This window comes from Schistocerca piceifrons, chromosome 5 (assembly GCF_021461385.2).
Source record: "Schistocerca piceifrons isolate TAMUIC-IGC-003096 chromosome 5, iqSchPice1.1, whole genome shotgun sequence".
Taxonomy (NCBI): domain Eukaryota; kingdom Metazoa; phylum Arthropoda; class Insecta; order Orthoptera; family Acrididae; genus Schistocerca; species Schistocerca piceifrons.
In genome coordinates this window covers 547,083,012-547,099,246 of record NC_060142.1, presented here as the reverse complement: position 1 = coordinate 547,099,246, position 16,235 = coordinate 547,083,012, and the positions used below count along the sequence as shown (strand labels likewise).

General features: G+C 42.5%; 1 protein-coding gene across 1 annotated transcript in view; it reads right to left on the bottom strand.

The window, feature by feature from the left end:
• LOC124798065 (N-alpha-acetyltransferase 35, NatC auxiliary subunit) overlaps positions 1 to 16,235 on the bottom strand; it is a 148,065-nt gene that overhangs the window by 64,862 nt on the left and 66,968 nt on the right. The window contains exons 4-5 of the mRNA XM_047261294.1: positions 13,745 to 13,968; positions 13,398 to 13,560 (exon numbers count right to left, since the gene is read on the bottom strand). Of these exons, the coding sequence (XP_047117250.1) occupies positions 13,398 to 13,560; positions 13,745 to 13,968 (387 nt within the window). The remainder of the gene's footprint in view (positions 1 to 13,397; positions 13,561 to 13,744; positions 13,969 to 16,235) is intronic.

Below are 16,235 nucleotides of genomic sequence, written 5' to 3'. Positions count from 1 at the left end.
GAAGAACATTCAGGACAATTTGAGAAAATGTTTTGTCCCTCCTAATCGTCAAGATGAATCCCATCAAACATTTATGGGACATAATCAAGAGGTAAGCTCATGCACAAAATGCACCAGCAACAATTTCACAATTATGGACAGCTATAGATGCAGCATGGCCCAATATTTCTCCTGGGGACTTCCAACGACTTGCCGAGCCCATGCCACACCGAGTTGCTGCAGTAAGCCAGGCAAAAAGAGGTCCGACATAATATTAGGAGGTACCCATGACCTGTGACGTCAGTGTGTATATACAGGGTTAATCACCTAAAACTTGCACCACAAATTTTGCGGAAATGGAGAGAGCTACTGATGTGTGGTTTTCACAGAATGTATTGGTAGTCAGGGGCTCATATTGTTAGCCGATCAACAGATTGTAATAATACATAGAAAGCGTATTTTTTTCTGCACACATACACTTTTCTAAATGGAAAAATACCTACTGACATTTACAAACTAAAAGTAGGGTAAATTAGAATGTTAGTGGTGTTTGTTGCAGGATTCTAGTGCAACTCATTTATGAGATATCTCATTTTGAAAAGTTTCCACACCAACACTTGTACAATACCTGTAGTGGCGCACACTAATGAAGAACACAAGTGCATACACAAGTTGTGTGGATTCTTATGAGTAATAAGACAACTGATAACACGGTTGTGTTCAAAATGACCAACGGCAGCATCAATACAAGTTTTCAGTCTGGCATGGAACAACTGCTGCACCCTCACTAGCATTTCAGCAGAGATGTCTGAGTAGGGTGTGGTAATACATCGTTATCATTGGATGTAGATTGTATGTCCTTGTAGACAGAGTCTTTCAGCTTTCAACACAGAAAAAAATTCTACAGGCGTCAAATCTGGGGAATGGGCCAGCTGAGGTACAGGTCCTCTGCATCCAATCCAACACTTTGGAAACAATTTGTAAAGAAATGCTATAGTACTTTATACACTATGGGCTGGACAAGTATGTTGGTATCACGAGTTCCTTCTAGTCTGCAGAGGAACAGCTTCTGGCATCCATGGACGATGGTCCAATAGGTGTCTGCAATACTTGTTGCATTCACTGTTCAGTTTATGAAAAACGGACCTATGAACTGATGGTTCACTGTCAAACCCCACCCATTTCCTTCCCATGGTCACTGACGTGCTACAGTGGTTTACCTGGTTATGACTGATAAATGTGGCTTTAGTCACTAAACAAGGTACATGATACATCTTGAGTGCCATGTCATAATGCTCATGTACAGAAGTTAACACAATTATCACAATCATTTCCATGCATTTCTTGATGGAGAGAGATGTGATGGGGATGGAACATATATCGATGGAGAATGCGTACGACACTAGCCTGATTCATGCCACTTCCTCAAGCATTTCCATGGGTGCTAATGTGTTGATCAACTGCAAACAGCAGCATGAACATTAATTTCCTCCTCTTCTGTTGTCACTTGTTTCCTTCTGTTACAGTGTCTAGGTGTTACACTGCCACGGTGATAAATAATTGACAAGATGATTGATGGCTATTGGGATATCTTGCCGCATACACTGAACAAGAATGAACTGCTTTCTTTCCACACTCTACATACACTACGAGTACCTTAGCTTTTTCTGGATTGGTAAATCTCATTGTCCACTTGTGACGAAGCAAGCTGGGATAATTTTAATTCCTCTCTTGTTTCACCATCTGCCTCCTTAAATTCAGTTTGTTACTTTTAACTATTTACCATTAGCATAAGCGAATATAATCTGCATTTTCATACAAGAGAAGGGTGGGCCCTCAGTTTTAAAGTAAATAACACCAGATCTAATTTTGTGCCTTGTTTAATATATGTAACTGATTTTCTAATTTATTTTGACTATTCTTAGTTAGTATTTTTCAGTACAGGGTGAAATCAGTAACTGTTTTGTAATTTAAATTCTACTTTTGAATTATAAACAAATATCAATTCTGTAATAATTGTAAACATTTGGAAGATGAAATGCGAGCATTTGTAAAGGCCTTTACAAATGTCTGCTTGTGTCTGTGTATGTGTGGATGGATATGTGTGTGTGTGCGAGTGTATACCTGTCCTTTTTTCCCCCTAAGGTAAGTCTTTCCGCTCCCGGGATTGGAATGACTCCTTACCCTCTCCCTTAAAACCCATATCCTTTTGTCTTTCCTTCTCCTTCCCTCTTTCCTGACGAGGCAACCATTGGTTGCGAAAGCTAGAATTTTGTGTGTATGTTGGTGTTTGTTTGTGTGTCTATCGACCTGCCAGCGCTTTTGTTTGGTAAGTTTCATCATCTTTCTTTTTAGATATATTTTTCCCACGTGGAATGTTTCCCTCTATTATATATATATATGGTTATAATAGAGGGAAACATTCCACATAGGAAATATATATCTAAAAACAAAGATGATGTGACTTACCAAATGAAAGTGCTGGCAGGTTGACAGACACAAACAAACACAAACATACACACAAAATTCAAGCTTTCGCAACAAACTGTTGCCTCATCAGGAAAGAGGGAAGGAGAGGGAAAGACGAAAGGAAGTGGGTTTTAAGGGAGAGGGTAAGGAGTCATTCCAATCCCGGGAGCGGAAAGACTTACCTTAGGGGGAAAAAAGGACGGGTATACACTCGCACACACACACATATCCATCCACACATATACAGACACAAGCAGACATATTTAAAGACAAAGAGTTTGGGCAGAGATGTCAGTCGAGGCAGAAGTGCAGAGGCAAAGATGTTGTTGAATGACAGGTGAGGTATGAGTGGCGGCAACTTGAAATTAGCGGAGATTGAGGCCTGGTGGATAACGGGAAGAGAGGATATATTGAAGAGCAAGTTCCCATCTCCGGAGTTCGGATAGGTTGGTGTTAGTGGGAAGTATCCAGATAACCCGGACGGTGTAACACTGTGCCAAGATGTGCTGGCCGTGCACCAAGGCATGTTTAGCCACAGGGTGATCCTCATTACCAACAAACACTGTCTGCCTGTGTCCATTCATGCGAATGGACAGTTTGTTGCTGGTCATTCCCACATAGAATGCGTCACAGTGTAGGCAGGTCAGTTGGTAGATCACGTGGGTGCTTTCACACGTGGCTCTGCCTTTGATCGTGTACACCTTCCGGGTTACAGGACTGGAGTAGGTGGTGGTGGGAGGGTGCATGGGACAGGTTTTACACCGGGGGCGGTTACAAGGGTAGGAGCCAGAGGGTAGGGAAGGTGGTTTGGGGATTTCATAGGGATGAACTAAGAGGTTACGAAGGTTAGGTGGACGGCGGAAAGACACTCTTGGTGGAGTGGGGAGGATTTCATGAAGGATGGATCTCATTTCTGGGCAGGATTTTAGGAAGTCGTATCCCTGCTGGAGAGCCACATTCAGAATCTGATCCAGTCCCGGAAAGTATCCTGTCACAAGTGGGGCACTTTTGTGGTTCTTCTGTGGGAGGTTCTGGGTTTGAGAGGATGAGGAAGTTGCTCTGGTTATTTGCTTCTGTACCAGGTCGGGAGGGTAGTTGCGGGATGCGAAAGCTGTTGTCAGGTTGTTGGTGTAATGCTTCAGGGATTCCGGACTGGAGCAGATTCGTTTGCCACGAAGACCTAGGCTGTAGGGAAGGGACCGTTTGATGTGGAATGGGTGGCAGCTGTCGTAATGGAGGTACTGTTGCTTGTTGGTGGGTTTGATGTGGACGGACGTGTGAAGCTGGCCATTGGACAGGTGGAGGTCAACATCAAGGAGAGTGGCATGGGATTTGGAGTAGGACCAGGTGAATCTGATGGAACCAAAGGAGTTGAGGTTGGAGAGGAAATTCTGGAGTTCTTCTTCACTGTGAGTCCAGATCATGAAGATGTCATCAATAAATCTGTACCAAACTTTGGGTTGGCAGGCCTGGGTAACCAAGAAGGCTTCCTCTAAGCGACCCATGAATAGGTTGGCGTACGAAGGGGCCATCCTGGTACCCATGGCTGTTCCCTTTAATTGCTGGTATGTCTGGCCTTCAAAAGTGAAGAAGTTGTGGGTCAGGATGAAGCTGGCTAAGGTAATGAGGAAAGAGGTTTTAGGTAGGGTGGCAGGTGATCGGCGTGAAAGGAAGTGCTCCATTGCAGCGAGGCCCTGGACGTGCGGGATATTTGTGTATAAGGAAGTGGCATCAATGGTTACAAGGATGGTTTCTGGGGGTAACGGATTGGGTAAGGATTCCAGGCGTTCGAGAAAGTGGTTGGTGTCTTTGATGAAGGATGGGAGACTGCACGTAATGGGTTGAAGGTGTTGATCTACGTAGGCAGAGATACGTTCTGTGGGGGCTTGGTAACCAGCTACAATGGGACGGCCAGGATGATTGGGTTTGTGAATTTTAGGAAGAAGGTAGAAGGTAGGGGTGCGGGGTGTCGGTGGGGTCAGGAGGTTGATGGAGTCAGGTGAAAGGTTTTGTAGGGGGCCTAAGGTTCTGAGGATTCCCTGAAGCTCCGCCTGGACATCAGGAATGGGATTACCTTGGCAAACTTTGTATGTGGTGTTGTCTGAAAGCTGACGCAGTCCCTCAGCCACATACTCCCGACGATCAAGTACCACGGTCGTGGAACCCTTGTCCGCCGGAAGAATGATGATGGACCGGTCAGCCTTCAGATCACGGATAGCCTGGGCTTCAGCAGTGGTGATGTTGGGAGTAGGATTAAGGTTTTCTAAGAAGGATTGAGAGGCAAGGCTGGAAGTCAGAAATTCCTGGAAGGTTTGGAGAGGGTGATTTTGAGGAAGAGGAGGTGGGTCCCGCTGTGACGGAGGACGGAACTGTTCCAGGCAGGGTTCAATTTGGATAGTGTCTTGGGGAGTTGGATCATTAGGGGTAGGATTAGGATCATTTTTCTTCGTGGCAAAGTGATACTTCCAGCAGAGAGTACGAGTGTAGGACAGTAAATCTTTGACGAGGGCTGTTTGGTTGAATCTGGGAGTGGGGCTGAAGGTGAGGCCTTTGGATAGGACAGAGGTTTCAGATTGGGAGAGAGGTTTGGAGGAAAGGTTAACTACTGAATTAGGGTGTTGTGGTGCCAGATTGTGTTGCTTGGAATTTTGAGGTTTTGGAGGGAGTGGAGCTGGAAGTGGGAGACTGAGTAGATGGGAGAGACTGGGTTTGTGTGCAATGAGAGGTGGTTGAGGTTTGCTGGAAAGGTTGTGAAGGGTGAGTGAGTTGCCTTTCCGGAGGTGGGAAACCAGGAGATTGGATAGCTTTTTGAGGTGAAGGGTGGCATGCTGCTCTAATTTGCGGTTGGCCTGTAGGAGGATGCTCTGAATAGCCGGTGTGGATGTGGGAGAGGAAAGATTGAGGACTTTTATTAAGGATAGGAGTTGACGGGTGTGTTCATTGGCTGAGTTGATGTGTAGGTGAAGGATTAGGTGGGTGAGGGCAGTGGATTGTTCAGTTTGGAACTGGTATAGGGACTGATGGAAAGAAGGGTTGCAGCCAGAGATGGGAACTTTAAGTGTGAGGCCTTTGGGGGTTATGCCAAATGTTAGACAAGCCTGAGAAAATAAAATATGCGAGCGTAATCTGGCTAGGGTGAAGGCATGTTTGCAACCATTCATCGATTTCATGTTCCCAAACAATGGTGGAATTTTTATAGAGACAATGTGATATGCCACAAGGTCGCAACTGTTGGCTACAGTTTGAAGAACATTCAGCTCCACCAAGAGTGTCTTTCCGCCGTCCACCTAACCTTCGTAACCTCTTAGTTCATCCCTATGAAATCCCCAAACCACCTTCCCTACCCTCTGGCTCCTACCCTTGTAACCGCCCCCGGTGTAAAACCTGTCCCATGCACCCTCCCACCACCACCTACTCCAGTCCTGTAACCCGGAAGGTGTACACGATCAAAGGCAGAGCCACGTGTGAAAGCACCCCACGTGATCTACCAACTGACCTGCCTACACTGTGACGCATTCTATGTGGGAATGACCAGCAACAAACTGTCCATTCGCATGAATGGACACAGGCAGACAGTGTTTGTTGGTAATGAGGATCACCCTGTGGCTAAACATGCCTTGGTGCACGGCCAGCACATCTTGGCACAGTGTTACACCGTCCGGGTTATCTGGATACTTCCCACTAACACCAACCTATCCGAACTCCGGAGATGGGAACTTGCTCTTCAATATATCCTCTCTTCCCGTTATCCACCAGGCCTCAATCTCCGCTAATTTCAAGTTGCCGCCACTCATACCTCACCTGTCATTCAACAACATCTTTGCCTCTGCACTTCTGCCTCGACTGACATCTCTGCCCAAACTCTTTGTCTTTAAATATGTCTGCTTGTGTCTGTATATGTGTGGATGGATATGTGTGTGTGTGCGAGTGTATACCCGTCCTTTTTTCCCCCTAAGGTAAGTCTTTCCGCTCCCGGGATTGGAATGACTCCTTACCCTCTCCCTTAAAACCCACTTCCTTTCGTCTTTCCCTCTCCTTCCCTCTTTCCTGATGAGGCAACAGTTTGTTGCGAAAGCTTGAATTTTGTGTGTATGTTGGTGTTTGTTTGTGTGTCTATCGACCTGCCAGCGCTTTTGTTTGGTAAGTTTCATCATCTTTCTTTTTATATATATATATATATATATATATATATATATATATATATATATATATATATATATATATATATATATATATATATATATATATATATATATATAAATATGTTACTTTCATGATTTAAACAAATAATTCAGCCTAACTCTTGCAGTGGAAGAAACTTAACAAGAACCAATCTTTCTATGTATTTAGTTAATTTAATGAAGTAAGTTTTCAGTTAATTTAATGAAGCAAGTTTTAATTTTAATTTCTGTAAATTTCACTTCGAACAACGTACAGTTTCAGATACATAAGGGCCCAATTTCCTGTCATGAGTCAGTCGGTCAACGGCCGAGTTTCAGACGAGAAATCTGAGTTGGTTAGAACACCAACAATGCTTCACCTTAACTGTGGAATAAGTGTTAAACAATTAGGCCGTGTGTAAAAACAATGACAGTGTATGCTCCATACGTAAATGATTATTCTTCAAGAACTGTGAACTTGTGGTTAGGTTTTACTGCTTGTAGATGTTCAATAGTACACTACTGTAGTAGTACATGGAGTTTTGCCTACAAACTATTAACGACACTTACCAAAAGTTAAACAATAGTGCACTGGCTGTATAATTGTGTATTATTGAGCAGTTGTGAACAGTGAAATTAAAGTACTGTGAAAGGCAACTGTGCACCTCTCGGCTACATTATTTACAGTAGCCAGTGTCGGAATCCACAACCTATTTTTCAGCCAGTGTAGCAACGCATTACATCGACACGGTGGACAACAAACGAATAAGAGATAAAAGCAGCCAGAATTGCTACACACTCATGACCCACTGCTTAGACAGTCACACACGGGCTGATTGGCACACAGGCATACTGTAAGAAAACATAACATCATACCTAATAACTATGCAGGCTGAATGGCACAAACAAATGTAGCGTGGAAACTTTTCAAAATACAATATCTCATAAACGGCTTGCATTAGAATTCTGCAAAAAATACCACTGACATTCTGATTACCCTAATTTTAGGTTGTGAATGTCAATAGGCACTGTTCCATTTAAAAAGTGTACGTTTGCACAAAAATACATTTTCTAAGTATTATTACAATCTGTTGATTGGCTGACAGTACATATCCCTGACTACCAATCCATTCCATGAAAAGTATATAAAAAGGAGGTGGGAGGAGGGCAGGATTGTATTATCTGCAACCTACCTAATGATACAGTTTGGTTTATACATTTTTCATACGGGAGGTTAACTTACCTCAGTATAAACAGTCTACCTCATATTATACCCTTACTGAAATTTGAGAAAGATACATAAATGTACTGCAGAACTGTCATCATGCAGAATCTGTCACCTTCACTGATAATCTATCCACATGCTTTCCATTCTTTTTTTGAGGTCATCACTCTTCTGATGGGTTTGATGTGGCCCACCATGAATTCCTCTCCTGTGCCAACCTCTTCATCACGAGGTAGCACTAGCAACCTACATCCTCAATTATTTGCTGGATGTACTCCAACCTCTGTCTTCCTCTACAGCTTTCACCCTCTACAGCTCCCTCTAGCACCAAGGAAGTCATTCCCTCATGTCTAACAGATGTCCTATCATCTTGTCCCTTCTCCTTGTCAGTGTTTTCAACATATTCCTTTCCTCTCCGATCTGCACAGAACCTCCTCATTCCTTGCCTTATCGGTACACCTAATTTTCAACTTTCATTAGTAGCACCACATCTCAAATGCTTCAATTCTCTTCTGTTGCAGTTTTCCCATAGTCCATGTTTCACCACCAAACAATGCTGTGCTCCAAATTTACATTCTCAGAAATTTCTTCCTCAAATTAAGACCTGTGTTTGATACTAGTAGACTTCTCCTGGCCAGCAATTTCCTTTTTGCAAGTGCTAGTCTAGTTTGATGTCCTCCTTGCTCCATCCGTCATTGGTTATTTTGCTGTCTAGTTAGTAGAATTCCTTAACTTCATCTACTTCGTGACCATCAATGCTGATATTAAGTTTCTCTGTGTCCTCATTTCTGCTACTTCTCATTACTTTCATCTTTCTTCAATTTACTCTCAATCCATATTCTGTACTCATTAGATTGATCATTCTATTCAGCATATCATATAATTCTTCTTCACTTTCATTCAGGAAAGCAATGTCATCAGCAATTTTTATCATTGACATTCTTTCACCTTGAATTTTAATTCCATTCCTGAACCTTTCTTTTATTTCCATCATTGCATCTTCGATGTACAGATTGAACAGTAGGGGGGAAAGACAACGTCCCTGTTTTACAACCTTTTTAATCTGGGCACTTAGTTCTTGGTTATCCACCCTTATTATCCCTCTTGGTTCTTGTACATACAGTGTATTGTCCATCTCTCTCTCTCTCTCTCTCTCTCTCTCTCTCTCTCTCTCTCTCTCTCCCTCTCTCCAGCTTACCTCTATTTTTCTCAGAATTTCAAACGTCTTGCACCATTTTACATTGTCGAACGCTTCTTTCAGGTTGACAAATCCTATGAACATGTCCTGAAATTTCTTTAGTCTTTCTTCCTTTATCAACTGCAAAGTCAAAATTGCCTCTCGGGTGCCATTACCTTTTCTAAAGCCAAACTGATTGTCATTTAGTACATTAATTTTCTTTTCCATTCTTCAAGCCTTGTCAGCAACTTGGATCCATGAGCTGTTAAGCTGATTGTGCGATAATTCTCACACTTGTCAGCTCTTGCAGTCTTTAGAATTGTGTGGATGATATTTTTCTGAAAGTCAGAGGGTGTGTCACCAGACTCATACATTCTCCACACCAACGCGAAGAGTCGTTTTGTTGCTACTTCCCCCAATGATTTTAGAAATTCTGATGGAATGTTATCTACTTCTGCCTTATTTGATCTTAAGTCCTCCAAAGCTCTTTTAAATTCTGATTCTAACATTGGATCCCGTATCTCTTCTAAATCGACTCCTGTTTCTTCTTCTATCACATCAGACAAATCATACCCCCAATAAAGGACTTCAGTGTACTCTTCCCACCCACCTGTCCTCTTCTCTGCATGTAACAGGGGAATTCCTGTTGCATTCTTTATGCTAACATCCTTGCTTTTAATGTTACCGAAAGTTGTTTTGACTTTCCTATATGGTGAGTCAGGCCTTTTGACAATCATTTCTTTTTTTATTTCTTCACATTTTTCATGCAACCATTTCGTCTTAGCTCCCCTACACTTACTATTTGTTTCATTCCTCGGCGACATGTATTTCTGTATTCCTGAATTTCCGTGAACATTTTTGTACTTCCTTCATTGATCAACTGAAGTATTTCTTCTGTTACCCATGGTTTCTTCGCAGTTGCCTTCTTTGTACGTATGTTTTTCTTTCCAACTTCTGTGACTGCCCCTTTTAGAGATGTCCATCCCTCTTATAGAACTTCAAGCCTGTCTCGTCATCCCTTAATACTTCTGTATCCCATTTCTTTGCACACTGATTCTTCCTTACTAATGATCTGAGTCTACATCTGCTCCTGGGTACACCTTACAATCCAGTATCTGATTTCGAACTCTCTGTTTGACCATTATGTAATCTACCTGAAATCTTCCCGTGTCACTCGAACTTTTCCAAGTATACCACCTCCCCATGTGATTCTTGAACATAGTATTCACTATTACTACTGAAATTTATTACAGAACTCAGACTTTCGCCTGTCTCATTCCTTGTCCCAAACCCGTATTCTCCTGTAACCTTTCCTTCTACTCCTTCCCCTACAACTGCATTCCGGTCCCCCATGACTAATAGACTTTCATCTCCCTTTATGTACTGTATAATCCTTTGGATACTCTTGTATATTTTCTCAGGCTCTTTATCTTCAGCTTGGGATGTCGGCATGTATACCTGAACTATCATTGTTGGTGTTAGTTTGCTGTTCATTCTGATAAGAATAACTCTGTCACTGAACTGTTCACTGTAACACACTTTTTGTACTACCTTCCTATTCATAACGAATCCTACTCCCATTATACCATTTTCGGCTGCTGTTGATATTACTCTATACTCATCTGACCAGAAATCCTTGTCTTTTTTCCATTTCACTTCACTGACCCTTTCTGTATCTAGACTCAGCTTTTGCATTTCCCTTTCCAGATTTTCTAGCTTCCCTACCACATTCAAGCTTCTGACATTCCATGTCCCGACTCATACAATATTATCCTTTCATTGATTATTGAATATTTTTCTCACGGTCACCTCCCCCTTGCCAGTCCCCTCCTGGAGATCTGAATAGGGGACTATTCTAGAATCTTTTGCCAATGGAGAGATCATCATGACACTTTTTCAATTACAGGCCATATGTTCTGAAGATACACATTATGTGTCTTTAACGCAGAGGTTTCCATTGCCTTCTGCATTCTCATACCATTGATCATTGCTGATTCTTCCACCTTCAGGGGCAGTTTCCCACCCCAAGGACAAGAGAGTGCCCTGAACCTCTGTCCACTCCTCCGCCCTCTTTGACAATGCTGTTGGCAGAATGAGGTTGACTTCTTATGCCGGAAGTCTTTGGCTGCAAATGCTGATTAGTAATCAAAATTTAAGCAGAGGACAGTTTTGAACCAAGGACTGAGGGCGTTTTGATTACTAATCAAAGACGCTACCACTAGATGGGCCTGTGTAAATGAAGCCAGTGGTGTCCGTTCAGTAGGACTGGCACAGATCTTTGTCTTATGGCCCACCAGTGAAGTTCCTCCCAGGGTGGGATTCTTGGAGTGGAGGTGGGAAGGGTGTCTGTCTAAAACTGAAAACCCAACACAATGGAACCATGGAATGGTTCGACTCAAAAGGAACCAACACATGCATTAAGACATTTATCCCACTAGGACGAAAGACAATCAATTCCTTTTTCACAGAAATTAGTTGGCCACTGCAAAGATCCACAACCACACCCACTCTTGCACTTCCTCGTCCAAGCAAAACCAATGGCCACGCATCTCTTTCTTCAGGTCACTGAAGACGTGAAAATCATACAGTGAACAACCCAGGCTGTACAGAGGATGTTGCCAGAATTTCCCAACCAAACTGCTGAAGTGCAGCTTCTATCTGATAGGAGGTGTGAGAGCAAGTATTTGGTAAGGAAGATATGGGATGTCTCCACTGTTGTCTTTGTCCTTTGCCCTCAGGCTTGAAATGGTTGGACCATTTAAGGCCACGCTGATCTCCTCCAACTTCAGGGGCCCTCTGCTCATTGAATTCCTTGAGCATGGAATCAAAACCAATGTGCAATGCTAAGAAGACACTTTGCAGAAACTGTCATGTGCCATAAGTCAAAACATCCAGCAATATTGTCAGACAGAACCATCCTGTTGCATGATAAGGATCGTCCCCACACAGTCAATAAGATGAAGGCTATGCTTCAGCATGGGAAACACTAAAAGCTTCTCTATGCAGCTCTGATCCCTCACCATACGATTTTCACACCTTTGGCAAGCTGAAAAAAGAGGTGTGGGTGTCAGTTTTGGTGAGACAAGGAAGTGAAAGAGTGGATGCGGTTGTGGATCAATCAGCAGCTGACCATGTTCTACAAAACAGGAACCAATGGTTTTGTCTCCCAGGGGGATAAATGTCTTAATGGGTGTGGTGATTACTTCTGAATGGAACCATTCCATGGTCCCATTGTGGCAGTTATTTGGTTTTCATTTGACTGCCCCTCACATACAACTTTCCTAGACCTATTTTTTTTCCTTCTCTCTTTTCCACCAGGAGTACCAAGTCTATCCCTCCCTCCCTCTTTCCATAATCAATAGTTTCCATTGTGAAAACCCTTCTCTTCTACATATATTTAAACCTGATTCCTCAGTACTGACTGAGATGTATCAACACACAAGTAGCTTCTAGACAAACTAAATAATGTTAAATTCATATTTACTTGATTACTACTGGGAAAAAATAACGTTTTTTGTGCATCCTGATTTATCTGAAGTCCACATGTATGTTTAAATTAAAACTATGTGAATATACATGAACTAAAGTACCATAAGAATTGGTTAGAGACAAGTTTATCTGGTTTCGTGCCATACTTAGAGAGTTTCAAGTGAGATTACATGAGTTGCCATAGCGTAGAACTCCAAGTCAATGTAATTACAGAATTACAATTAATATTGAGTTAGTTTGCTTTTACTACTCTTACAATAATTCTGTAGTTTTATCTCAACTGTCAGTTTGAAATTGCACACTGAGATTATTGTGGTGTTCCCTATAAAGAGACATTAATATGAAGTCATTGTATTTGAAGCCACAAATATATGTCAAATTAATATGAGAAGTTTCCAGAAAGAGATTTTCACTCTGCAGCAGAGTGTGCACTGATATGAAACTTCCTGGCGTATTAAAACTGTGTGCCAGACCGAGACTCGAACTCAGGACCTTTGCCTTTCGCGGGCAAGTGCTGTACCACTTGCCCGCGAAAGGCAAAGGTCCCGAGTTTGAGTCTCGGTCCAGCACACAATTTTAATCTGCCAGGAAGTTTAATATGAGAAGTGTTATATTCATTTTTTAAATTGGATATTGTGTTGTACTCTTGATTTCCAGTGACTGCTACAGAGTATGGAAAACCAAGTCTGAGCTTTTCAAGACTGGTGGTCATGAAGAAGTAAATGGGGAGTGCATTCATATCCTGAAAAAATGGTTCATGTACAAATTAAACATTCACAACCAACGGGAACACCACAGACATAAGTACTGAGGAGCCTTTGTGAGAATTTATTATAGAATTCCTGTTCTTATATAATTATGTATTACTTCTATATAATGCAATACCCATTCCACTTACCTCAGATGAAGAACTTATATCAGGAACTTTACCACGTATCCGTCTCTGTATGTCTTCCTCAACCTCCTTCAGCATGCCTACAGCTCTCTGTTCTGTAACATCTGGTATGAGACGGTATCCATATACCATTGGCTGGAAATCTTCTTCTTCAAAAACCTGAGCCCTAGAAAGAGTTTCCCAATATACTGTGGAAACAGTGATAAAAAGGCAGAGATAAAGTAATAGATCTGCATTTTAGAAAGGATACTTGATGTATGAATGTGTACTTCACATTTTTTGCAACTTTGTCTTTTGTTTCCAAAACATGTACCATGCCACGTAGTTCAATATTGAAGACTATTACATACCTGTTAACAAAATCTTTTATGACATCAACTATTTTAAACACACATATGCTGAAAGCTTTAATTGGACGATCTTCAATTTGATGTGGCTTATGCAAGTACAAATTTGTGAATACAGTTTGAGCTAGAGAATGCCCCTCGAGCCAAGAAACCAAACAAGCGAAGGTAGAATCAATTATTCCAATCTGTTCTGCTATGCTTAGATCTTGAACTTTTAAGACTCCACCCTGTAAATAAAATTATACACTTATGAAACTAAAAAGGTAGCTTACAGCAAACATTTGCTAATTTGGCAGTAAGTGCACAGCTTAACAAGGGATCAAAATAACTGTCAATTTCCAACAGTTATCTTAACTATCAGACCAAAAGGTTTTGAGACTGATTTAATAAAATATAAAGAAAAGTTAAGATGGTAATTTTAATGCTTCTCATGCTACACAGTCTACCCCCAACATGACTACAACACACAGAATGTTCATGCAACCACGTGAAACTGTCAGGAAAATCAATCTTTGGGGTGACATTCAACTCACACATTACATTCACACTTTTTTCAGTCCTGACGAACTGTCGTAGACCCATTCTCCACTGTTTTCCTTTTGTGGTAGGTTTGTACTGATAATACTAAGTCTCATCACCCATGATGTCCAAAGCTTTTCATTTCAATAAACTCACAGAAGAGATGTCCTGTACACGGTGGCAGCCAGCCAACGAATATTTTAGGGAATTAGTTTCAAAAATTTGTTTCAAAGGCCCTGGGAAATCCTTACAAGTTTTCTCCCAGAGCTACTTTCACTGTGCCTACGTGACACAAGTTGCCTCTCTTTAAGAATTAAGGTTATTCTGTCCAGTTAAAGCTGCTGAAAATAGACACATTGAGCCCTATGCTGAAATTGCTGGTGAATTCATGCCTTTGGTTTTAGCCAATAGCATGCATGGGATACAGGTCACTTGTGTGAACACTGAAGGATTCACAGTGCAGAACACCAAACAGAGAGTCCATTAATCACATGATCTAAGGTGGCAGAAAACAAGGGAAGGGAGGAAAAATAAATAATAATAATAATAAAAAAAAGCGGTTCACCCAAGAGCACGGGAAACCGGACAAACACAGAGGTAAAAGCAATGTCGGGGCACAAGGAAGAGGAAAGAATGAGGAGGGGGCTACGGCAAGAGCAGGGGCGCCCCATACACGCTACGCATGTTTGGGCACCAGCACCGCTACTGACTCTTTCCGATCCCCAAGCCATACCATGATCACAACACAATGGGGACAACACCAGAGAAAAAGACACAAGAAAAGGGGAAAATGTATGGGAAAAGGGGAGGGAGAAACCAGCTACTACGGAGGCAAGGCCAATGCTAACTGAGAAACTCCACTTCCCAAGGAAAATGCAAGGACTTAAAAACGGGAGGACAAACCACTTTCATGAAATAAACCAAGGACAGACATAACCATGCAAGGGTCATCCACTAACACCCTGGACAAAGAAGGTGGGAGTGCGACTTATTGTGGAGAGAGAGAGAGAGAGAGAGAGAGAGAGAGAGAGAGAGAGAGAGAGAGAGAGAGAGAGAGAGAAAAAAAAATGTGTCAAACTATTATGGCCAATAAGAAGACAGCAGAAGATGGTAGATTCCTGCAAGGAGAGAGAGAGAGAAGAGTACCACATGATGAGAGTTTCCTTGACTGTACGCAGTTTATTAGACAAGGGGGTAGTTGCCCTAGTCAGTCCACAACTGAGCAGAAAGGGATTTGACGTAAGGCCACAAATCCGCCTCTGGACATGTCATGAGGAATGGAGCACAGGTGGCCGCCATCCACATCCATCCATCCATCCATCCATCCATCCATCCATCCATCCATCCATCCATCCACCCCCCCCCCACCCCCTCCCCTCCCCTCCCCAGCCAGACAGTCATGAGGAATGGAGCACAGGTGGCCGCCATCCATCCATCCATCCATCCATCCATCCATCCACCCCCCCCCACCCCCTCCCCTCCCCTCCCCAGCCAGACAATCAGATCAGCAAGTTAATTACCTGGGATACTTACATAGTCAGGAGCCAAAAAGAAATCAACAAACATCAGCACCACCACCAAGATCGGCAAGAAGGTCAGGGATGGCAGAGACCAATGGGTGACAAGGGAAACATCGAGTGATGGCCTGAAGGCCACTCATTGAGTCCATACATAATAAAACTGGGGTGAGGAAGGATCATTGAATATAGCAGAGGGCCTGATTGATGGCCATCAATTCTGCAGGAAACACCCCCTAAATGGCAGGTAAGATATCATGTTCTGTGCCAACAGAAGATATGAAGGTATATCCCATGTGACCAGCAGATTTAGAGCCATTGGTGCACGAAAAAATGGCATCCTGAAAATACCATAAGAATGTTCGGAATAAACAACCCAACATCTTTGGAGCGATGGTGGCCTTCGGACCCCGGTAGAGATCCACCCAAAGGGGGTGTTCGGGAGAGAATGTGGGGAA